Source organism: Taeniopygia guttata, chromosome 4A (assembly GCF_048771995.1).
Source record: "Taeniopygia guttata chromosome 4A, bTaeGut7.mat, whole genome shotgun sequence".
Lineage (NCBI taxonomy): Eukaryota > Metazoa > Chordata > Aves > Passeriformes > Estrildidae > Taeniopygia > Taeniopygia guttata.
Window position 1 is genome coordinate 948,582 of NC_133029.1, and position 25,268 is coordinate 973,849.

The window sequence follows — 25,268 nt, forward strand, 5'->3', positions numbered from 1 at the left end:
TCCTGGCTAGGCTGTGCAGATCCCACCATGTTCCAGCACTGTGGTTCACCGTGCATTTCCCATCACATCCTGCCACTGCATCCCACCACACAGCTCCCACCAGTGGCCCCGATGGATCCCACCAGGTCCCACCACGCAGCTCCCACCAGGTCCCACCACACAGCTCCCACCACGTGCCCCCGATGGCTCCCACCAGGTCCCACCACACAGCTCCCACCAGGTCCCACCACGGCTCCCACCAGGTCCCACCACACAGCTCCCACCACGTGCCCCTGATGGCTCCCACCATGGCCTCGTGGCTTTCCCTCTGCTCCCTCCCCTACCTTCTGGTTGCTTTTTTTGGTTCCTTACCTGCTGCCAGCACCAGAGCCCCGGGGCTGTGTAATCTGAGGTTAAAAGACTGCGTTTCAAGAGCAGAACGAGTTAGTGGGTTTTGCTTGCCAGTAACAACTCCTTTGACTTTTCTTCCCTTCTTTTACTTCCCTCTAACTTTTAAGCATGCCACCCATTGTTTGCTTTTTTATTAATAACGGAGCCCACTGTCTCTGCAAATGAAATGATGTAAAACAAAGAAAAGTGCCTGCATTAAATTCTCTGGCAGGGGATTACCTTGCTGGCATTTACATATCTATGCAATAAATATTTTAACATGTTAATTATACACTAATAAGAAAAATACCTTTTGAACTTTCAGTCAAATTGACATGCACAGAACTGAGTCCATCAGGGAATTAAAAGCAATTAGTTTTGTAACAGAGCATAGTCACATTGTTTCTTCTCTGCAAATTGTTCTGTGGTCACCAGCCAGCCTTTTTTTTTGGTGGAAGTTGGTGGAAAGACTGACAGGTACTGGAGTTTTCCATGCCTGTCTCTGTCCTGTCACAGGGGCTGGTGCCATCATGGGATGCTCCTTCCCTCTCGAAAGGTTTCGTGCTGGCCCTGCAAACCTGGCTCTTCCCAGTCATGGAGAAATCAGACTTGTAACCATCTCCGTTTTCTTTTCCTCCTTCCAGACTGAAAACTACTCCTTTGATTCCAACTACGTGAACAGCAGAGCTCATTTAATAAAAAGGTACGTAGGCTTGCTTGAGGGGCTTGCTTTGCCCAGCCAATTCCCAAGGGTTTAATGTTCTTTCATGCTGCCTTATATACTACTTGCTTATTTTAATATGCAAAACTTTTGAAGAGTAATCATTTGATTTTAAAACTTACTTACCATTAAGTCCCATTGCTTGTGGTTTGCTGTAAAGGAAATATTTTTTTCCTTCTCTTTGGCTTCTTCATGCTGGGAAGGTGCAGTAAGTGAGGTAGAGTGCTGTTACCCTGACAACTTTCAAATTCTGGGAGTTTATTCCATTTGAATGCACAGGAATAAAAGGATAGATTTGGGTGGTGAGATCTCCCTGCCATGTGAGGCAGGGAAAATTAAAAAAAACCCACAAGTTGTTTGGGGCAGGTAATTGGGTTGGATGCAGCTCATGGTTCTAGCTCACTGTTTTAGTTGGAATACCAGGGCAAGCAGCACTCGGCTGGGCCGATCTTTTTCCATGTGTGAAAGGAAACAATCAGTTCAGCTGCAGCCTGGCAGTTACCCTTTGGGTGAAATAGTGCTATCCTCAGAGCCTGGCAGTGGTGAGGGGTTTTCTCTGGGGATTTCACACCGGGGTTACCCAGCTGAGCCCTGCTGGGCTGCGCTAGCCCCGAGGTGAGCATGGCCCAGGGCAGGAGGCTGGGAAGGGCACTGAGGCACTGGCACAGCCCGGCCAATGTCCCCACTGGGCTGCAGGGCTGCAGGGACAGCTCCCTGCACAGGAGCAGGCTGCAGCATGGGGCCAGCAGCTCCTTCCTCTCTGCAGGACCTGGCCAAGGTGTGTGGGGAGCCAGCCATGCCCATGTCTGTGCCCATGCCCGTGCCCAGCACGGCTGTGCTCCGTGACTCTTCAGAAGCCATCACCGAACCAAGGGTTTTACAGAGAGCAGAAGCTGGCCCTGAACTGCTGAGATCTGATCTGAGCAGTAAAAATATCCAATTATCTGCCTGGCTGAGGTCCCGTTTGTTTACATCTTAGAAACCCGAGCGGTGGGGAGCTGGAGCAGTTCAGCTGGCGGAGGGCAGGTGTATTTGCCCGCGTGGCTCGTGGTGTTTAACCATGCTAATGTGGCTGTGAGACTTGGCTGGCCTGTGCCACGCTGCTCCCTGCCAGAGAGTCTTCAGGCACACTGAAAAAAGCCCAAATCTATTAATCTTTCCTCGTTCCCACCTAAGATAAAGGCAAACAGCGCTCGTGCCTGCCGCAGCGGGGCTCACTGCGAGCTGTATTGTTTGGGAAATGCTGCTGCCGCCGGCTCCCCCAGACCTGCCCATCCTTTAGAGAAGTGCCAGCCGTGGAAACACATCGTGTGGCTGCTGCATTACGGCCTGGCTGACTGCAGGCAAGATAAATGCCGTGTAACACGGCTTGCCTGCGCATCACGAACAGCAGCTCCGTGTAGGACAGCGCTTCCCCTGCTTTCTACCTTTGTCTTGTATCTTAAGTACAACGGCTGCCAGGAATGCTGTGCAGACAAAACATATTTTGTGAGAACAAAACCTATTTTCTGTAACATACTGTGGCATCATTTTCATCCTTTGCCTTTATGAAGATGTTGTAGCTCTGCTATCTTTGGTGAGTGAATCTTCTCAAATCCAGCACTTAATTAATCTATTTGTACTTTCCCTGTGTTGTCTGCCTGCCTCTCTCGCTCATCTACACTCACACAAATGAATTGGAGATTTGTAGTGCTTTCTTAACTTAAAAATCTTTGATGTCACCTGGAATCAAAGCCAGCGGCTTCAATAGGGACATCTTTATTTAAAAGGTAATGTTTGAAGGTTTACCAATTTATATGTATTTCAGAGCTCCCCTCTCGTGTGCTTTTGCAGAGCATTAGATGGTAGGTGGTCTGCTTGGTTTCCGTGGAGACACAAAAGGGCTTTTCAAAGTAATGAAAATCTCCAGCTCTTCGGGGCTTTGAAGCCCAGGCCGCGTCTCTCGCTGACGTTCCACACCCAACCAGCCAGTGAGAAAGTTTGCAGAAGCGGGTGCAGGTGGATCCTCCCCAGTGCAGTTTTCCTGTGCCACGGCTGGGCGTGGAAGGAGCACAGGGTGGGTGTCCCCAGGACACCCCGATGGCTGTGCCACCTGGGGCAGGTGCGTCTCAGGGTGTCCCTGGGTCCTGGGCATGGCCCCTCTCAGGGTGCTGGGGTCCCAAATGCAGCCAGAAATGCAGCTCTTCATGTCACAGAATGGTTGGGGTTGGAAGGGACCTGAAAAACGACCCAGTTCCAGCCCCCTGCTATGGTAATTATACCTTCCACTGCCCCAGGCTGCTCCAAGCCCTGTCCAGCCTGGCCTTGGGCACTGCCAGGGATCCAGGGGTGGCCACAGCTTCCCTGGGCACTCTGTGCCAGGACTGCCCACCCTTACAAGGAAGAATTTCTTTCTAATATCTAAATATCACCTTTCTTCTTCCAGTTTAAAACCATTCCTCCTTGTCCTGTCACTATCTGCCTGTGTAAAAAGTCACTCTCTCTCTTTTTTGTATGTCCCATCACTATTTGCTCATGTAAAACGTTACTCCTTTTTTAAAGTCCCCTTTAGGAACTGGAAGGGGCTCTAAGGCCTTCCCAGAACATGGTCCAGGATGAGCAATCCCAGCTCTCTCAGCCTGTTTTGATAGGAGCCGCCCTTCCTCCATCCCTCTGGCCTGGGGGCTGCATTCCTTGGGGTCTTGGGGCTGCTCAGCCCCTGGGGAAATCTGGGAGCAGCTCAGTCCTTGGTCCTTCCAGCAGTGGCTGTGCTTGCAGAGGCTGTCAAGGATGTTTGACTGTGGATCGGATTTCCTTAAAGCTGCGTGAACTTGGACCCAGAATCACTGGTTTATTTTTAAAAAGAAGAATGCATCATCATGATTAAAACACATTCCTGTTTCCAGGAAGACTTTTGTTTTTAAGCTTGAAGTGATTAGGATTTGGCTTAAAACCTAAAAGAATGGGGTTTAGATCTTGTGTAACTTCAGTATGAGGTAGTGCAACTTGGGAGAGCCAAGTTGTAGAAACAGCTCATTTAATGTATATTTTTAAAATTTTATTTCAACTCCTGCTTCACTCTGAGCTTCTGTCAGACCCAGGGCAGCCTGAGGGTACCCACAGGCTGACACCAGAGCCAGGGGCAGGAGCAGCCTGTGGGGTGGTGCAGGCTGGAGGCTGTGTTTTGGGGTGCAGAGGTGCCAGTCAGGGAGTGTCCCCCAGCGTCCCTGCCCCAGATCTCTGTGCCTGGACATGTCATGGGTGCTGTCCCTGCCCCGGCTCTCTGTGCTTGGACATGTCATGGGTGCTGTCCCTGCCCCAGATCTCTGTGCCTGGACATGTCATGGGTGCTGTCCCTGCCCAGATCTCCGTGCCTGGACATGTCATGGGTGCTGTCCCTGCCCAGATCTCCATTCCTGGACATGCCATGGGTGCTGTCCCTGCCCCAGCTCTCCGTGCCTGGACATGTCATGGGTGCTGTCCCTGCCCCAGATCTCTGTGCCTGGACATGTCATGGGTGCTGTCCCTGCCCCAGATCTCTGTGCCTGGATATGTCATGGGTGCTGTCCCTGCCCAGATCTCCGTGCCTGGACATGTCATGGGTGCTGTCCCTGCCCCAGCTCTCCGTGCCTGGACATGTCATGGGTGCTGTGGAGGGCAGGGACCTCCCGTCCCCACTGTGGGGTGTCGGGGGCCAGCTCGTCCCAGCCAGCGAGTGACAGCTGTGTTTCCCCAGCAGCTCCACGTTCAAGGACTTGGAGGGGAACAGTCTGAAGGACAGCGGGCACGAGGAGAGTGACCAGACGGACAGCGAGCACGACGTGCAGCGGGGCCTCTACTGCGACACGGCCGTCAACGACGTGCTGAACACCAGCGTCCCCTCCATGGGCTCCCAGGGCCCCGAGCCAGGTGAGACCCTGCTGTGCCTGGGGGGTGCCCGCTGCCCCCCTCGTGCCCCGTCTGGTGGCCCTGGGGCTGCCCTGGGGGTGCTCAGTGCATCAGAGTGGGGTAGATGTATATTAATCCTGACTCCATGCCCATCAGGTAAGCCAGCGGTTGGGATTGTCCTCTGCTCACAGGCAGAACACCCAAGGCCCTGAGGATGTGCCTGACATGAGGGAGCGCTGGGGTTGGGATTAGGGCAGGAATTAGAGGTGCTGTGCCCAGGGCTGGTCCCTGCCCGCCTCCCCTCCGGAGCACCACGGTGTGTGCCCTTCCAGCGCTCCCGTCCCAGCTCCGGAGCTCGCTCAGCAGCTTTCCCAAAGGCCAGCAGAGCATGTGGGCACGTAGTCACCATCCCACAGGGACTAGCTCAGCCCAGTGGGCGAGGGTTTGCATCTTTTCACCTGCATAGGTGGCAGCTCTCAGCTCTTACCGTCCCTGTTGCAGGGATGAAGTCCTGCTCTGAAATCAGACTGCTATTAGCCAGAGGAAGGAAGTCAGAGGAGTTCAGCTGAGCCCAAGTGTCGCTCCTACTTGGGCATGAATGTCGCTTTTAATGTCTGAGGGATGCAAACATCCTATGCAAACACCCTGTCTTTTTCAATTAAGGAGCCTGAGTGCGGTTTGCTGCTCCGGCGCGGGGGAGCCTCGGGGCACTTGGCTATATCTTGAGATAAGCTGTAGCTGAGGCTCAACTGGAAGCCCCACTGCTAAAAGACTTAAGGATATGAAAACAAAATGCTGTGATTATGAGCTGGTCTTCAGCTGTTTAATTCAATTCATGGTAAACATCATTAAAAGCCTTTGTTTTGCTGTCATAAAAGAGTCAAACGGGGGAGAGAGAGTTCTTGCCATCTGTGCCACCGAGTGTGGGATTTTTCTGGAGAGAATCTGATCCCTGTATTAATTCTCGATAGAGTCTGTTAAATGGCCATAGTTAACCCTGTAAGACTCCACGAGGAGGGGAACACAGAGGTCACCTACACATTCCACGCTGCCAGCCGCACTAATTGGAGAGGGATGGCATCCGCAGCGATAATGTATTTCCAGACAACCCTACTGTGGCCAAAGATGAAAAAAATTAAACATTTATATAACTGTACAGTGGCAGTTTAATTCTCTGCAGACCAGCACCGTGTCAGAGAATGCAGGCTGATAGCTATCATTTATTATTCTTCTATTACAAAGAAAGGCTTTTTCATTTCGATCAGGAGAGGGTTTCCTAAGATGCATTTGTAGTAAGGGATGACTGTAGAAGCAAAAATGTTCATAATTGATTCCCATCCTGGTGAATGGTCTGAGCAACATCTGTTAATTTTTTGTCACATTTCTTCAGCGAAAAACCCAATCTCAGTGGGCTGCAGATAGGGTTTTACAGGGATTACATTTCTGATAAGTCTGCGTGCTGGCTCTGATAACAATGCAAATAAGTTGAGGAGGCTGAGTTGGAAGCAGAGCTCATTGGAGGAGTCAGATGGAAGTAAATATGGTTCAGTCCACTGTAGCATGGACTCCTCACTGCATGTAAAACACACCCCAAAAATGAGGTGTGTTTCCAGAAGGTGACTTCTGAAGGCAACCTGTCTGTGTCCTGGTCCTGCAATGGCCCAGGGGGTTGGTGCTCCTGGGTCTGGTTCATTTTTGGGAGGAAAGCAGCCTGGCAGTGCTGCACTGACATCCAGCTGCACCTGCAGGCAGGTGTGATGCAATCAGCTCTCTTGTCCTGCAGGAACCCCACTGTCTGGTGTGGAAGAGCTCGGGGTAACCCTGTGAGGTTTTTGGGGTGTGGTGGAGCAATGAGAGGAGCAGCACGGGCGGGGAAGTGAGTAGTTACTGTCACAGAAGCAGAAAAAAGGTTAAAGAGAGTGTTGCCTGAGCTGATTTTCAAACAGGAGCTGCAGAAAATAATCAAGAAAATCAAGATGCTTAGATGATGGTGATAAGAGCAGTTCCCACATGATTAAAGAGATGGTTTTGGCTTGGTAATTTTTGCCTGATTTTGGGGCAGGGTGGAGAGGAAACACCAGAAATTCATTGACAAGGATGTGCAGGACTAGTTCATTGACAAGGATGTGCAGGACTGTTGGCTGACTGCTGCTCCAAACACACAGCCCTTGTCTGGAGAGCAGCCTGGCAGCTGATGTGCTCATGCTTTGCTTTTGCTTGTTGTCCCTGCCCAAACTGCATCTCATGTAATCCCAGAGAAATGGGGTGGGGGAGTGGTTGTTGGAGTTTGCTCGTTGATGGTAATGATCTCCTGGCTGGGAGCCTGGTCTGGTTCCCCCTGGCCAGTCTCTGCTGGGCTTGGACCTCAGCGTGAGGACCACGAGTCCTTCATGAGTGGGCAGCTCTCAGTCTGTGTCCCAGTGAATTGTGAGTCCTACCTGCTCAGTGGGTAGCCCTGGATCTGCCCAGGCAGGCGCTGGTTGGCTGTGGGAGCCCAGCACATCCCTCTGGCTGGCTCCAGACCCTGGCACAAAGTCAAAACCACCTGTGGCTTCCATTTTAGCCGGTGGAAAAAGCTGCCAACTCTGTGTGAGGAATTACAAACCACAAGGGTTTGAGTAGTGTGGTAGTTGAATTAACATAGGGTGAAAAAGTAGAATTTTGGGGGTTTTTAGAATGAGGTTCAAAGGGACAAGATGGAGAGATTTGGGCATGTCCTGACCTCCTCCTTCTTCTTGCCCTTCATGCCTTGCTGTGACACTTTTCTGTTGGTTTAAGGTAGAGACACACTGTCCAACATAAATGATAGATATTGGCATGTTATTGTAAACATACTACAGGTATTTTTTGATATAAAACATAAACACTGAGGGCAGACAGAATGCCATGGCCGAGCTGCTGGACAGAGCTCAGCAGGTCAGAGAAAGAATGTTCTAGATAAGGGAAAATAAACAGCCTTGAGAAGCTGATCCTGCACGTTCAGACTTCTTTGGCAGCACAGGCTGGGAAATGAGGACTTTTACATTCTTGGGTCACCTCAACAGCCGGACCCCCAGAGCTGGCAGAAATCCTTGTAGCTGGGTGGGAGAGGATGATCCCTCTCTGGTGGCTCAGGGTGGTCAGTGTGGAGCTGTCTGGCCAGCCTTTGCCTGCTGAGATGCTGCATTTCCTTCAGAGGGAGGTGGGCTTGGATCCAAGCTCCTTTGTCTTCTCAAGCCAGTGGCACCAGTGGTGAGTACTTGGGTGTGGGAGCCCCGGGGAGCTGCTGGTGTTTCACTTTCCTGGGGCCACTCTTGGGTGGGAGTGACACCAGCTGCTCCTGCTGGCAGGAGCCCTTTCTCCTCCTTTGGAAATGACCTAGATTTACAGAGAAATGGCAAACCAAAGCATGGAGAGTGTTGAGCTTTAGTGGGTAGCAGCAGGTCATCAGAAATACTGCCTGGAGCTCAGCCACACTGCGTATTTTGGGAGCAGGACTTCTGCCCAGTCCCTCTTTACCTCAGGATCTTAATTATTGATTATAAATTCATCTGATGAAAAGATGGCTTTAATTGCCCTACTATGTGCCCAATTTGGAGTTCATTATAGGCCAGGATTGTTTTCCTTCCCTTGCTAATTGACGCCAAATGGGATGCAGAGGAAGGCGGGCACTGGTGCTGTTCCACCTTCAGCGATTGCCTGGCTGCTGTGATTGTTAATTTGTGGAGGTGCTAAGTGCTGCTGGAAGTTTATAGGTACTCTCTTCCTATGGAGTCCTCAGCTGAACCTCCAGAGGGATTTCTTTGGGAGAGGGGTGTTTCCAAGCAGCTGCTGGATCTCAGTGATGTTCTGGGACAGCTGGAGGAGCCTGCTGGAGGATGGGATTCAATCCTGGGGTCGCCTTTGTGCCTTGGCCTATTTCACTGCGAGATGGGGTGGATTTTCTCCATACCCTGGTGTGCCTGTGGCTCGGAGTGCAGCTCTGGAGGCAGCCCTGGTTTCCAGGAGGAGCTGCAGCGGGGTGCTGCGGGCAGGGACCCAAGGACAGAGGTGTGGGTGAGGCGCTGGAGCAGCTCTGCCATGGAGTTGGAAGCTCCTGGCACCTGCTCCTCCCAGCAGAGCTCGGCGTGGAATGTTTTCCCTCACTGCAGACTGTGGTGGTGGTTGTCCCTGGAAATGGCAGCATGGGCCAGATGTTCACAGGGTAATTGAAAATTCCATTTTATCAGAAAGCGTTTGCTGTCAAAAAGTTTTATCTTTACTTCAACAAAGAGGCTGATTAGATCCCTCAGGACCTGAATTAGCATCTTTGAGGCTGGATACTCTGTTTTGTGATTCAGGTAGTTATTCCTCCCTTGGTTTTCCTCATACTGGTATTTTTTCTTTAAATCCCCTTGTCCTCTTCCAGTCATAGTGTTTGTGCAGGTTTGGCTTGTTTTCTTTGTGTGGATGTGCACAAGCACCTAGATGTGCTTAAATGTATTCTACTGCCTTTTTCACCTTGCCTTGAGCGAGAACCATTCTCGTGCTCTCTAAGTCATCGTGGGAGCTCTTGCCAGCATAGAAATCAGAAGGGAGATATTTCCAATATAAGTTTTTAATGTTAGAAGCAACAGATTTCACACTTACCTTAATTCCCAGTGCTGGCCAGTATTTTAGCCATCAATTACAGAAAGAAAATCATTGGTCCAATGAAGCAGTGATTCACTCTTTAAGATAAAAATAGAAAATATGAAAATAATAAGTACATGCTAATCATAAAATGGCAGTGTTAGAAATAATCACCACAGCCATAAAATAGTGAAAAAGCTTTAAAATCAAAATGAGAGGGTTTTAAGCAATGTCAGTAATGGATCTCTACAGAGAATTGCTTCTAAAAGCATCACTTCCACTTTTCTGGTGCCAGATCAGCAGTAAAGGTTCACGTGAAATGTCATCTGGAAAGACCTGATCCCGCATACATTTCCACATCTGTGTAACTTTGCTCACAGTGGGGATTTAATTGTGTTTGAGTCCCATAAACTCCAGCAGGATGAAGGGTTCTTTGAATAGAAATGGGTTATATTTAAATAGTTATCTTAAGTCTTCTTTATACTATCACACAGTATAGAAATAAGATTTGGATGTAAAGGAGAAGTGGGCCTGCGATAGTCACTGAAACTTTTCTTGCTGGTTGCATCCCAAATTATTCAGATGTATCATCATTTAGGGGATCAGGTTTTATCTGGAATATTCCAATTGGTTCTTATGCTCATCTCCATAGTATCTGGGTGTATTTCAGTCGTGAATTGAGAACATGACTAATGGTATTAACTGGAGGCAAACACAAGTATTAGAAACTGTTGATTTTTTGTAAGCTGATTTCCAGCAGTCGTTCTACCTACAGCCCCCTTTCACTCTGCAGAAAAGCCTTTCTGAAGAGCTGCAAGTACATAAAGACCTAAGTGACATTCTGGGGATTTGGAGGCTGCACTTCTCTGGAAGTTTCTACAAATTAATAAAAGTACCTAATTTCTTGTATTCACACATGCAGCACAAGACAAAGTATAACATTCATATGTGAGTGACAGCACATCCCTTAAGATGGATGAATGCTGTAAGCTTCCTTCACAGGGCAGTGTCAATTATTACAGCTCCCCTGGTTTCTGTATTAGTGCACAGCTCTGCTAAAGCAGCCTCAGTGAGCTCCTGCAGTGGCCAGCCTGCAGGGAGCAATCAGCTTCTCACAGCCCTTGCAAAGCCCCGAGAAGGATTTTTCTGACCAGTGGGTGAGCTGGTCTTTGGGAAGAGGAGCTGATTGTCTTATGATTCCCACACGTTTAAATGACTGCGTGTTGAGCATCCAAGTCAGCTCCGTGTGGAGGTTACTGATGCTTTTGTCCACGCTCTCTCCATCCTCCCCAGGCTCCTGCTGACATTTCCTAACCAGCACTGTGGAGGGGCATATTATCTTTTGTTGGAGCATTGAAGGTAACTCAGCTCCTTCTTCAGAGGGCGATGTGGCTGGACAGAGGGACAGGCAGCCCCAGCTCCCAGCTCAGCTGCCTTCACTCCATGCTGCAGCAGGGCAGGGGTCACTTCTGGAGGTTTAATCCGTGCATGGACGTGTGGTTGGCACACACAGATCCCTTGTGCTGCTCTCACTGAGCACAGCTTGGAGAAGTCCTTGCTGGGAAGTGCTGGGGGCCAGGGGTGATGCTGAAGTCATCTCCGTAGCAAAGTGAAGCCAACCCCTCTTTGCAACAGCAGAACTAAATAACAAACAGATGTGCAACCTCCTCTGTTTGCATAAGAAGCATTGTCCTGTATCCCACAGTCCTGGCACTCTTCCTTCAGTGTTCAGGTTCCTTCAAAGATAGTTCCTGTGGAGTCTTCATCACTGAAGTTACTCCATTCAGGGTCACAGGAGTTATAACCTTTAGATGCTCAAGTTTTCCCCCCCCTGAACACAGAGAACACTCAGCAGATGTGAACATTTTGGCAACTTGGAGAAGAAAATTAAAACTTGAATCCATGCCCTGTTGTGTAGGTTTGTAATGGATGAATGATCATCCCCGAAATTTGGAGAGTTTCTACTGTTTTATTGTACTTTTTAATGAGATTTTGTCAAATCCAGTCATTGCTTACCCATATTTTTACTGGGTGACTGGAGAGCAATTTAGAGGAGATGTGAAGAAGAGGTATTTCAGATTAGAGAATTTCAGCTTCTATTTCTGCTTGGTTTTGTTAACTGTTCCTGAACTCCAGCCCAAGGAGAACCTTTGCAGAGAAGATCTTTGTCTCAGGGTTCAGCTGAAGATGGGGTGGTTCTAACCCTGGCTCTTCCAAAGCATGCTTTTCCAGAGCCGCTACCCAATACTTGGGTTTTAAGATATTTGAAGATAAATAAACAGTTCAGGCAAGCTTGCAGCTTCCTTTTGCCTTACAAACAAGTCAAAAAAAGGCTCACGTGGCCTCTTTTCCCTCTCTGCCAGTAACTTCTAAGGAAACCTTTAACACTTTCCTTCCCACAGCAGTTAAGTCTGGCAAAGTGGTCAAGGTAATGGCCATCAGATTTAACAGCAGGGAAGGTATATGAATAAAACCAAACCTTCTGCTAACCCAGCAAGCCAGCACTTCCCAATCTCCTCCTGTAATCAATCTGCATCGTTAATGACTCTGAAAACAGACTGAACTGCTGGGGCTGGCACCGGGAAACTTGCATTACAAACTAACCATCTCTTATTAACCTTTCGGTGTTTCCTTCACAGCACTAATTAGAACCAAATAAAACTACTGTTTGTGAAACTCTTAAGTTAAAGCATAATTTTCAGAGAAAATATGGTAAACTCCAGAGCTCCTGTTTGCTTGGCCTTTCTTTTTAATTATGATAGGGGATGGCTGTTACTTGTTTAACAGAGGCTTACATGATTAATGCTGCAATGTTACTATAATTAAAACGGCAAAAAGATGTGATTGGGACCCGTATAATTTACAGACATCTCGACATTCTGGTAGCAGAGCTGCTCTAAGTGTTGCAAAGACGAATCATAAAAATTTATTCTAATTAAAATTGCCAGATTGACTAAACAACAGGTGACTTATATAACTTGAGCGACTTGCACTTGCGGTGAGAAATCATCTGAAATCAGTGAATTATACAAAGCTGCCTATTATTCTGCTAAATGGGAAAGTGTGTGCTTACCATGGCAACCCGCATCAATTTTGCAGCCTCTGGAAAATACAGGGCCCTTTATTAAAGGAATAATCAGCACGAGCAGCGTGGTGACCCCCGGCTCTGCGGGGCAGGGACACGGCCGGGGCTCTGGGGCAGCCCCTGGGCACCGGTGGGTGCCAGCAGGTGAAACCCACCTGGTGCAGGGGGCTTCAGGGGTGAGCCAGCAGCTCCAGAGGGGCTGCCACAAGTTGGGTGCCTGTTGTTTTTCCCTCCAAAACGTGGTGCAGTTACGTTTCTGTGTGTGATAAGGATAAATCATTTGGACCTCTGTTAATTAGGCTGCACTCTGAGGAGAGCTGTAGGGCAGGGACTGTGTCTCCCCTGGGTGTAGGGCAGGGACTGTGTCTCCCCTGGGTGCAAGGGAAGGAGCCCACCTGTCTCCAAAATATGGAGATATGGGTGAGTGTCTGAGCTGCTCCAGTTCCTGCAGATAGCTGCTGAAGGGAGACACACCACTGGGTTTGTATGTAGGTTGTTTTACTAAATGATCTATGTAATAATATATAAGTCAAAACTCTCTAATAATTGGCACCAAACAGCAAAGAAAGCTCACAGCTTTTATCTGTCTTGAGGGAAGTGCTGCCACTCAGAACTCGGGAGTGCTGTATTTTATTTCTCATACAGCATATATGAATGTAAGACTAGATGGTTTTAAATGGGTCACAGAATTATTAAGTTTGGCAGCCTTTCCTGCCGGTGCATGCAGGTACGTGGGGAGTGGGTGGGCTGGGGAGCAGGAGCGTGGGCTGTGCCAGGCTCTGGCTGGGCCTGTGTTGCCTTTGCACAGTCATTTCCCCTTCCATCCTGCATTTAACCCCTGTGTCTGTTTGGAAAATCAGCTCTTTATAGCAAGTATTACTACAGATCTGTGTTAGTCACGATGTGTATAATCACGGTAATGCATAAGGTGGCCTCTGTTTTTGCTGAGTATCTGTAATGGTAATGATCAGTTTCCCCACTTGCAGCATTAGCTCTGTTAGTGTTTTTATTTTTCAGCAGAAACCCCTTTTTGTTCCATTTTGCTTATTGTATTTCACCCTTTTCCAAGTGTGAAGAGCAGCTTTGTAACCGGCTTCATTGGCTGCCAGCATGTTGTGTTTCATTGCCCACATCCACAGCTGGCTGGGGGGCTGGCACGGGGCAGCAGGTGACAGCTGGTCACCACTGTGTCACCTCACCTTTGGCAGTGACCGTCACACCTGGGGCAGGGCCGTGGAGTTGGGTTGAGGCGGGTCAGGCTCGAGGTCTGGCTGTCATAAATAGGGGGACATCTGGGTGTGTGGAATGACTGCTTGTAGTGAAACCAGAGCTTTATCCCAAAGAAATCCTGGGTTAGCATCAGCCCCTGAAGGAAAAGGAGTTTAAATTGAACTGCAGGGAAAAAAAGATGAAAAACCCCCTCTCTGAATTGAAGCAATAGGAAATGAAAACTGCTGAGATACACTGTCATGTGGGTAGTGGTGCTACCAACCTGTGCTGCAGTAATTACCTCTATGCATGCAATTTGTGCTCGGCTACGACTGGTTTCCCACATCATCCGGTGCCCAGGCTATATTCAACCAGTCCCAGCTGGAGAAACCTATCTTGGCTCATTTGGTGAGATTTCACCACAGATGCTACCTTGTGTGCCGGGGAAGCGCCGCAGAGCCGCCCTGGCATGGGGCTGGAGCTGTGGGGACAGTGACAGCAGGGACAGGCAGGGCTGGAGCTGTGGGGACAGTCACAGCAGGGACAGTCACAGCAGGGACAGGCAGGGCTGGAGGTGTGGGGACAGTGACAGCAGGGACAGGCAGGGCTGGAGGTGTGGGGACAGTCACAGCAGGGACAGGCAGGGCTGGAGCTGTGGGGACAGTCACAGCAGGGACAGGGGTACCACGGCCTGTGGGTGCTGGTACCCGCAGGTGGGGCTGAAATGTGAGGAGCTTCTGGCACTTCCTAGGGAGAAGTCTTGGCTCTGCTGGGTGCGTGCTGGGGCAAGCAGGTTTTGTGGTTCTTCTGCACTGTTTCATGTGAAAAATGAAAGAGGGAAGAGTGTCGGTTGGAAGTTTCCGTGAGAAGCCAAGGGAGGTGGGTGTCCTCATCTCCTGCAAACCAAAATAGGTCGAGCAGTGTATTTGCTCAGACTGCTTTGGAAGTGCCTGCCTCAGTGAGGAGATGAAGCAGAGCGGGAGTGGTGCGAGTTTGGGCACGGCGCTGCCTCCTCTGCACGGGCACGTTCCCAGCCAAGGGCTCCCGAGCCAGGCCAGGAGCCTCCGGGTTTGCCCCGCCAGAGGAACTTTCCCAGCTCACCTACCTGTGATCCTGGGTTAGTACAGCTTGGGGGCAAGTTATAAAGGGGCAGCTCTTGTGTGGGAAGAGGAATTTGGCTGGAAACCTGAAGTTAAAACTGCGCACAGTACTAATTCAGGAACTGTCAGAGAAGGTTTTTTGGGAACAGTAGCTGCATTTTTGGAGGGTTTAAATACCTTTGAGGCAGGTCAGGCATACTTATGTGTGCCTTGGAAGGTTACTGTGTGTATACTGGACTTTGACTTGTTTTTTACTCTCTGTGTTTACCAGTCCATCATCATCATCATTATCATAATCACACAATGGTTTGGAAGCAGATGATCCATAAGGTCCCATCCAACCCCCTGCACTGGGCAGGGACACCTTTCACTGTCCCATGTTCCTCAGAGCCCCATCTGGCCTGGCCTTGGACACTTCCAGGGGTGAGGCACCCTCAGCTTCTCCGGCCAACCTGTGCCAGGGTCTCGCCACCCTCACAGTACAGAGTTCATTGCTAATGTCTTATCTAACCTGTGAGTTTAAGGCTATTCCCCCTGGCCCTAGCGCTTTTGCCCTTGTCAGCAGTCCCTTCCAGCTCTCCTGTAGCCCTTTGTTTGTTATTAAATAAATAAGTTAATAACAAATTACCTGCTGCTCAGAGCCCGTTTCGGTGGGAGCTGTGTGTCCATGGCAGGACCCCAGGAGCAGCCCTGGAGCCCCGGAATGCCGAGTGCCTCGCAGAGCTCACCGGTGACTTCCCTGTCCTGCATCTGTTCTGACAGGGGTGCTTTTGCAGCCACCTTGGGTTAGTTTTGTCCCTCGGATGCATTGATTTACAGACCTTTCCTGTGCAGCGCAGCTCTTCTCCAGGACACGCCACCAAGCACATGATAACTCAGCAGCCTAAATTATTCAGGCAAATTGAATGTGTTTGGCTTGTTCCAAACTTTTGTTTCCTTTCAGCGCTGTCAGGAGCACAGGTAGCCCTGATGCTTGTACTGCAACTCATTCAAGTGCCAAGGAGACACAAACAGCTCAAGTATAACTTAGTTTTACCTTGTTTTTTACTTACTTCCACCTTGTCGTGCTCTTCCTGGGCACTTCTGTGCGTCATAAAAATGTTTATCTTGCACCTACGGGTTGCTCTGCTCTGGTATGCTGCTGAGTTCTGGGAATTCTCTGAATCATGTGGTGGAAAAGCCCCTGTAAAATCTGAAAAAATTCTGTGTCTGTTCCACCCTCTAGCAGAAGTACATTCACTCATGCAAAAATTTTGACCCATTAGTCATCACTGTAGGATCCAGGAACCTCATCTTAATGAAGACAAGTAATTAAAATTAGCAATTCTACCTGCAATTCCCTCATTGCCTGACCCATGCTTTGTCAGTTTTCCTCCATTGTTACTAGGTGGATATGTTGAATTAATTCACTGTAAAAATCCACACAAGCCCTTCTTTGAGCAGCCTTGCCTTGCAAGGACCACCCAGCTATGGCAAGCAGATGGAGAGGAGATGCCTTGTCAGGGCAGACATGTCCCCTGGCTTTCTGGACACTGTTCAGGAGCTTCTGGGATAGGTGAACAAATTGGCTTTCACCCTCCAAACACCTGTCTGGAGATTTAGGACCTCACTCAAAGCCTTTTGAATGCATCAGGATTCTTTCAGCTGAGACCACTGGGCTTGAAGTAGGACCCGGGAGAGCTGGCATCCTCAGGGGTGTGCTCTGAGCCTTGCTGCAGACACTGGTCAGCTCAGCCTGCGTTCAGCAGGGAACTGAGGGAAGAGGAGATCTCTGCTGCTGAGCATCTCCCTAATTCAGTGCACAAGACAGAGCCTTGGGAGATGGAGATTTGCCTTGGAAAATTCCAGCTGCAAATGAGATGCATGATTTTAGGAATTAGAATAATTACCCCCTGGAACAGGTTCCCAGGGGATGTGATATATTCTGTATCACTTAGAGTCTTTAAATCACATTTGCATGTTTTTCAGAAAAGCGTGCCTAGTCACTGAGAGTGAGGGGCTGTGCCTGAGAAGCACAAGGTGACAGTGAGCCCCCCGTGCTTTCAGGGGAGCAGGGCAGGGAGTGCCCTGCTCCTGCGTGGCCGGAGCTCTGCAGAGCCCTGCAGCAGCCCTGGGCTTTGGCTCATCCTGGAGAGGAGCTCACCACTGTCCCTTGGCTGGTGCTGGCGGCTGTGCAGGAATGTGCAGAACTGAGCAAGCAGCACTGGGGATGATTCAGAAGCCAATTCCCCCAGCCAAAATCTGCCTTCTCTTCCCAAACACACGCAGTCCCTTCCTCTGAATCAGATGTCCCCAGGCGCTGAGCAATCCTGGCTGTATCAGTGTTTCCAGGGCCTTCCCTCCCACCACCCTCTGAGTGATGAGAATATTTTTGTAGATCTCATTTCCTGGCCTTTCCCTTTCATCTCTCAAAACAGCAAGTAAATGAACAGCCCTTTAGTTTTTAGTTACTGCTCTGCACCCAGTGAGCTATCAGAGGCTGTTGACAATGACTTTTCTCTTTTCCATGCTCCTGCCTGCAGGATTTGGGGAGATAATTCATTTGGTCCTGGTGCTTTGTCAACTTTCAGCAGCTGTAATTGCCTAATGATCAGTGCTGATGCTGTTGTTAAGCCTGTTAAAACTTTGTCCTGCTGAACAGCCAGACTGTGCCTGTCTCATCATGTTGTGCCTGCTGTGCTGACTGGGGCTGCCTTTGATGCTCCCACCCTGGCCCATCTTTGGTTGCTGCTTCCCACCCACCTCAGGCGCTGCCGAGGGCTTGGGTGGATGCAGCAGGGTGCTACCCACGCTAAGAAACTGCACCTGGAGTTACAAATAGCTGAAGAATAATCCCACCGAGAGCCAGATCCTCTCCAGGAGGAATCCCCTCTCGGCCCTGAGGAGCCTGGGGCTGGTTGGTGAAGGTGGCCTGGTGTCCCTGCCCTGGTGGGGTGGGTGAGAGCAGCTCTCTGGAGGAGTCTATCACTGGTAGAGCACTGCTGTTTAGCAACCTGCTGCTATTTCTGCTTTTCCATCTCTCTTGTGCCTTTCCCACCATCGTTACAGTTTTATTAGGGCTCTAATTGGCCGCATTTCGCGCCATCGCCTCTTTTGCTGCTCACCCGAGGTGCCCAACTGGCTGGTGCCTTCTCTCCAAGCCCCTGTCGCTCATCCTCGCCTCTTCCAAGGCTGGTTTTTAATGGCACACACTGAACATTAGTGCATTAGCATCCCTTTTCCAAGAGCAGTCTCCATCCACTCTTCTCTCGTCCCCCAGTGCCTCATCCAATTTAATTAATTATACTTAGTATATTACGCATCCTGTCAAAGTTTTTCCTTTCCGAGGTTTAATGGTTTTTTAATTCTAATGCATGCTGCATGTGTAAGTGTTCAGCAGTGAGTTGGGCGTGCAGCGCCGAGGAGCAGCATCCACCCTGAGCTGCAGACAGCGGGGTGGCTGCCTGCAGGGAGGCTGCAGCAGAGCTGCTGCAGGACTGTGCTGCCTGCCCTCCCTCTGCATCCTGCTCCTCGTGCCCTGGGGACAGTCAGGCTGGTCCCGCTGCCCAGGGGCACGTTTGGGTTGAGCCCCCTTGCTCGTGGTGCATCTCTGTGGAACAGGAGCCCAGCAGCTCGGCCCCAGCTCTGGCTGCGTCCTCTGGGTGCTGGACTCCAGGGTGATGAACTCAACCTCCTCCGTGTACTCACTGTGTCTGAAAGCACCGATTACATCAGTCACTTCAGCCCTGCTGTACCCCTTGGCAGAGGGGCTGTGTTGAGGATGTGGTGGGGACTGGGCTAATCAGGGGCCGGTGCCTATCGCTCTTCATTTCCCAGTGACACCTAAAAGGTTTGGTCAGGAAAGCGGTTCAGGAGGAATGACTTTGTGGGGTCTTACACTGACTGGCTTTGGGTATTTCCAGCTAAAACCTGCTCAGACTAAGAGGGCTGTGGGCTGGCGGTTGTTTTTTTCCTGCCTGTCAGTGTTGCAAAGTGCTTAGGTTTTGAAAATCCAGCTGGGCTCTGTCTGTCTGTCACACCATCACTGAGAGCAGCGATGCTGTGGTGCAATTTAGCTGACAGCCCTGCGAACTGGGGCCAGGAGCCAACACAATCCAGCCTGTCCGGGGGGCAGTGCTGCAGGAATGTGCCTTGGGCAGCCAGAAACCCTCAGAGGCTGCTCTGGCAGATGCTGGGGCAGAGCTGGAGCAGCCCCCTCCCACCTCTGCCCTGCAGCCGCAGCAAGGGCTGTGTGGGATGATCCCCTGTGGTGTGCAGCCCCCAGGTGGGACTCAGAATCGCTGCCCAGGTGCCCGTGGGTTGGCAGCAGCTTGTCTGGGAGGGCTGGAGCTGTGGAGCTGACTGCTTTCCTTGCAGTGCTTGTGCAAGTCATGAAAATACAGTTACTTTCCAGGGCTGTTCAGCAATCTCCCCGTGGCTCTGCAGTTGACAGCCCCAGACATATTCCAGGGCTCGTTCTCCATCTCACCCCCTTGGTTTTGGGGGGTGAGAAGAATGGGATGGGATGGGACAAGATGGAACCCCAGCTGGATTGCTGGAATTGAGCTTGTCCATGACTCACAGGTAAAGTCATTTCCCCAAGCTTATAATGAGGTTTTAGATTTAACTGTTGACCTTATAGTAGTTTTACATGCATATTTATCTGCCCTTTGGATTAATGAAGGTAAATTAATTGCCAGAACAAAGTTTCATCTAATTAAATGGATCAGATTCTCAGACTTTGGCAGTTCTGTCATGCCTTCTGTTGGCCCCAGGGCAGTGTAACCCACAGCTGGCATTTCCCTGGCATTGCTGTTATCCCTTGTTGGTGTGCAGCTGGAGCTGCTTTGAGCCCTCTCTGTAGCTCCATGGCTGTGCAGAGAGAACAGGAGTGTCCCTGTGGGTGCAGGGTCAGGCACTCTTGGGCGCTGGACAGGGTAGAGCAGATTTTGCAGACCTGTCCCTACAGTTGTCCCAGATTCCTGTGGGATTTCCTGATGCATCCCCGCTCTAGGCAAACATCTCATTGTGATACATCCTTGTGCTTCAGAGTAAAGATCCATCAGCATGGAAAAACCCCTGTGTTCATCTGAGAAAGACTTAAAGTAGAGCACCAGGGAGAGGATAAAGCTGAGCTCCAGGGTGGAGGCATGAGAGGTCAATGTCATGATGAGAGATGGCCAGCAACCAACATTTCGTTTTTTTGAGAAAAGGCGTAAAATTCCCCAGCTCTCTCTGGGTGATGGGGAACGCCCCATTGTGCTGGGAAGCCTTCCAGCTCCCTCCATTCTTCAGAGCTGCACACTTTTAGAAAGTACAAAGAGCTTCTCATAATGTTTTGCCTTGTGGGTACGTCTATGATTAATTCCGTGCAAGCATTACTGGTGCAATAACAATACTGAAGGTCCTAAAACTGAAAAAGGAAACACATTTGGCTCGTACTTCATACACAATCACTTACACTTAAGCTATTGATAGTTGATTGGGATCTGTAGACTGCTGGGCTGGTGCCACTGGGTTTCTGAGCGCGCTCAATGGCTGGAACAGACAGCGAGGCTGTAGGTTTTGGCAAGCTGTAGGTCTCATTAGTCAGGCTGACTGTATCTGACACCAGAGATTCCCATCCACCAAGATGAAGCTCACTTCCCTAGGCTTTGGCTGACGTCCCAACAATATTTACATGAAGGACAAGAGAGGATCAGTGTTAGATTAAGGCTGTGAGTTTCCAGTAGGCAGACAGTTAAATATTCTATTGAAATACTCTTTTGATTATTTAGATAATAATGAAGTTTATGCATGTCCTTGAGAAATCTGGGGAAAGGCAGTTGTTTTATGCTAAGCATGCAAAGATGTGTTTAATCTTGATAATAGGAGTAAATTATGTATCAGCGTTTATAACCTCGGCTCCTTTATTTCTCACTGGTTGTGTGGAGCCACCAGAAGCCTCGCAGGGAAGGGGGAGCCGTGCTGGGGGTTGGCAGGAGGAGGGGGCAGGCAGCTCCCCACGGCACCCTGCCCTTCACATCCCTGCGGGAGGAGGCTCAGGATGGGTTTTCTGTTTCGTCCTGGCCAAGGGAGGTGCTGGTTGAAGTAAGACATTAACCACGAGCCGCCCGGGGAGAGGGCAGGGATGTGCTCTGACAGCGCTGTGCCAGGAGCTGGCCCAGTACAGGCATCCAGGAATTGCTTCTTATCTCCCCCAACTGTAATTTCTGTTCTGTGGGATTTTTATCAGAACCGTTGAATTGCCATTTTCTGACCGAAGCCTGATTTTGAATAGGACTGAGTAATAATTTGATTTATTGCTGCCATTGGAATGTGGCTGCCTGGCTGGTCCTGCCTTACCCTCACAGAATATGAGACTTTGCTTTGTCTATGACAATGGCAGAGAACAGTAACCTTTGGATTAATTTGTTTTAGCAACTAAAGTCCCGTTAAATGGAAGGCAGCTGGTGTCAGAGGCATCAACTGAGACAAAGTTTTGCTCCCGATTGTGGGAAATGTGTTTAAACAGACTAGAAATGTTTCCATCTCTGCAGGGTATAATATACTCAAATGGTTGCATTAACATGAAAAAAGTATAAGGAAGAGCGTATTTAGGACAATCCCTGTGTATCCAGTGCTAATGAAATTGAATTCAGTAATGAAGTCAGGGCAGAACTGCCGTCAGCTTTGGTGGGAGCGGTGCCGTGAGTGGTGGAGCAGGAATGGCAGGAGATGGAAGAGGTCCATCAGAGCCCAGAGCGCTCTCCCCTCCCTGCCAGGGCTGGATCCCTCATCCCAGAGCAGTTAGGGTGCTAATGAGCCCTGGACAGAGGCAGGAGCAGTGGAGTTTCCGAGGTGAAATCCCCGCCGCTCAGGGGCCAGCCCGAGCTCCACGGACCACTTAAGAAAAGGATTAATTGGAGTTTAAATGGTGTGTTCCGCCGGCCTTCTGAAAGGGAATTAATTTTTCCTTGTGAATGAGGTGGGGATTGGCCTACGGTCCTGGATAAAGGGGAGCAGCCAGCATTAAATTGCATTCCAGCCCATAATACCTTCTGGGCTGACTGTGCTGTATGGCATAGCCACACTGCAGCTCCTCTGGTGCTCACCCTCCTTCCCACAGCCTGCTCCTCATCCCACAGGCGTCAGCATCCCCAGAGGAAATCCTCTGCATCAAGTCTGTCCTTCCCCTCTGGCTTGCAGCTGGCCGGGCACCTGGGCCTGCCTGTCCCTCAGTCCTCACTCACAAAACAGGGACAGCTCTGCAGAAAAGAGGGAATTATTAAAGTGGTACAGACAGGGCTGGAGGTGAATGGGCTGGCTCTTGGCTGGTGTAAGGAGTCCCTGCATTCCTGGGAGCTGTCTGTGTTTGCAGCAGCTGGGGACGAGCCCCCCGCACGCTTCACTGGCCATGAGCCACAGGTCCTTATCAACATTTGCCCAATAAATTAATCTAAATGACAGCCCTCGTTTCATTAAAATAATTCCTGTGCTTTGTCCAAGCACTGTTGACCTTCTGTGTTGGGACAGACAATCCAGGATTAAAAATACAAGATTTTTAGCTTGCATAAATCCCGAATAATGGTGAAAGAGAGGAAAAGAAAGTCTTGTTGTGGTAAAGAGCATGTGTCACTGTCCCTGGTTGTTAGTATCCTCTGAGCATTGTGCAGAGGAAGCCACGCCAGGATTACATTGCTGCATTGACTGGAGATTTCTTATTAAGAAAGGCGAGGAAGGCTCTGTAAAGCCCATAGGTCAAAAATATAATACACTATTCCCCACCTCTTGTTTCCTGATATTATGCTATTAGAGGAGATAAGGGAGAGGTGCAGAGTCTTAATTTACAAGCGAATGATGAACCACGGCTGGGGACTGTTTGTATTTTGCTGGAGCTTATTATTTTATCTGGAGTGTAATGTGGTGGATCACTGCCCCTGAGCCAGAAACAGCTGCTGCTGTTGGGGTGGAGGGGCCGTGGGCTCCACTGCTGTGCTGAGGGTGCTGGGTCCTGAGAAGGCGAAGGTGCTGGAGTTGAAAAGAAACCCCGAAGTAGCTGGAAGAGGAGTGTTAAATAATGCAGTTGTGCTTTGTCCATGAAAGATGGCTAACCATGAGTAAACAGCCACAACAGTGTTTGATCCCGTCGTGTTTACTATTTATTCGTATTTATTATTCATAAATTCTGTCACAAATGTTGGGCCCGCACCCCAGTGAGACGTTTGCATTTTATTTTAAGTTTGATTCCCCACCCCCTGCCCCTCAGTTTCATGAACTGAGATTTTAATGATTTGCTTTTCCACATTGCTCATGTGCTGGTTCTCCTCTTCTTGTTTCAGGAAGAGATTCCTAACATGGAAAAGTGATATTTGAATAGATTCCCCTAAGGCAATCAATTTACTTCTAATTTGTCTGGAACTAAGCTTTTCTTTGTTGCAATGAGAAAGGATTGAAACTGCTGTAAAATTTATTAGCTTCCAGGAAGATTTTGAAATGAATTTTTTAATGATCGTGCTGTTTGCTGTACCCAGGAGCAGTGTCATCGTGATTACAGTGTAATCATATGGCTGCTGAAGAAACACCAAAATGTGGAGCTGGAGCTCGGCTCCTGCATGAGGGGACCAGGGGCACTGCCCAGGTATGGGCACTGCCTAGGTATGGGTAGTACCCAGGTATGGGCGCTGCTCAGGTACAGTACTGCCCAGGTATGGGCACTACCCAGGTACAGCCCAGGTACAGCACTGCCCAGGTACAGCACTGCCCAGGTACAGCAGTGCCCAGGTACAGCAGTGCCCAGGTACAGCCCAGCCCAGGTACAGCCCAGCCCAGGTACAGCCCAGCCCAGGTACAGCCCAGCCCAGGTACAGCCCAGCCCAGGTAGGGGCTCCATGCCTGGTGCTGCTGCAGGCTCTCCCCTGCCCCATGCGTGTCCCAGCAGGCTGGGGTTCCTCCAGTCCCTCTTTGTCTCCCCTCACTCCTCCTTCCCGAGCATCTGCTCCCTCCTCTTCCTCATCCCCTGTAATGGCACAAACGAGCTCTACTTACTCACCTCAGCAGAGCTGCTGTGACACGGATTGGATTGAACCGAGCGGCTGTTTGGAAATGGAAACTCCAGGGACTATTGTCATCGCCCAAATTGCACCTTAGATTGTATAACAGCACATGTCATCTGGCCATTTATCAGGAATATTACATTCCCAGGCACTTGCACCTTGCTACGATTTAACTTTGTCTCTTTGGCCAGCATTGCAATTCCACTGGAGATAATTCAATTGCTGCGAGAGCTGAATGGGCACCTCGCGCGCGCTCCGCGTCGCTCTGCCACAGGTAGGTGGCTGTTGGACAGGAGGTGGGGGAGTTGTGCACCAAGGACATTCCTAAATCCCTCTGGGATGGGGGAAGAGCCCGTGCTGGGTGGAGCTGGAGGCTCTTGCTGCAGTGCCCACCACGTGTCCTCTGCCAGCTCCTCCTGGGCTCTGCCTTTTGGGCATCCATCCCGTGTCCTGCTCTTCCGACCAAGAGCTTGCACGGTGGCATTGGGAAGTGCTGAGGGTCTGGGCTGGCTGGGGGATTTTTATTTCTCCCACCAGGTCTTCCTGCAGCTGCTGGTCCTTGGCAGGTACTGCCTGGCTGAGACCCACAGCAGTTGCCTTTGTACTGGTCTTCTGAGCTGCAAGTAGAGCTCTGATTTGAAATCTGGAGCTTAACATGGATTTTGCTTTACTTGTCAAGGAACATATTTATTCCAGAGGTGGCTGTGGATTTTATGTTACTTCATAGTTGCGATGCAAGAGCTTATGTTTAGTAATGACATTTTTCCTGCCAAGTCTGACTTCAGGATAACTGCTCACCTCTTGACAAAAAGGCTTCTGCCAGAATGTTTTGTACCTGGAGAATGTTTTAAAAGTGACCCTGCCCTACGGTGCTCTGAAACAAGGTTCTGGATTTGTGCTGGGCGCGGGCAGTCTGGCTGAAACAGGGATAGTGCTGCAGTGGGACCTGCACATCTCTGGTACAGCAGCTCCCGTGAAGGGCACTCACTGTGTCATGGTGTGGTGGTTCTTACCTGGGCTTTGCTCCGTGCATCGAGAACATTTTGTCACTGCAGACAGGAACAGTTGTATTGACTAGGGCAGGTCTAGGGCTGCAAAAGAATTTCCTGTTGTTCTATTTCTGATTGTTAAAGTGATAAAGAACAAGACAGAACAGTACAGTAATGTGAATGTGAATGACTGTCCTGGGTGCCATCAAAGCTGGGTGAGTCAGACTGAGCTGCAAAGGGCAGCGCCAGGAGTGTGCCCAGCAGCTCCCTGCCTCCTCTGCCTGGGGCAGGAGGGGGATCAGGGATCAGCCCTGGGGTCAGCCA

General features: G+C 49.9%; 1 protein-coding gene across 2 annotated transcripts in view; it reads left to right on the forward strand.

Moving 5' to 3' along the window:
- The window catches only part of PCDH19 (protocadherin 19), a 60,352-nt gene that overhangs the window by 27,490 nt on the left and 7,594 nt on the right, over positions 1-25,268 (forward strand). Inside the window, exons 3-4 of one of the 2 annotated variants that reach the window (XM_030272399.4) lie at positions 1,014-1,072; positions 4,806-4,978. In XM_030272399.4, the coding sequence (XP_030128259.4) occupies positions 1,014-1,072; positions 4,806-4,978 (232 nt within the window). The remainder of the gene's footprint in view (positions 1-1,013; positions 1,073-4,805; positions 4,979-25,268) is intronic. The other variant, XM_030272401.4, reaches the window with a different exon arrangement.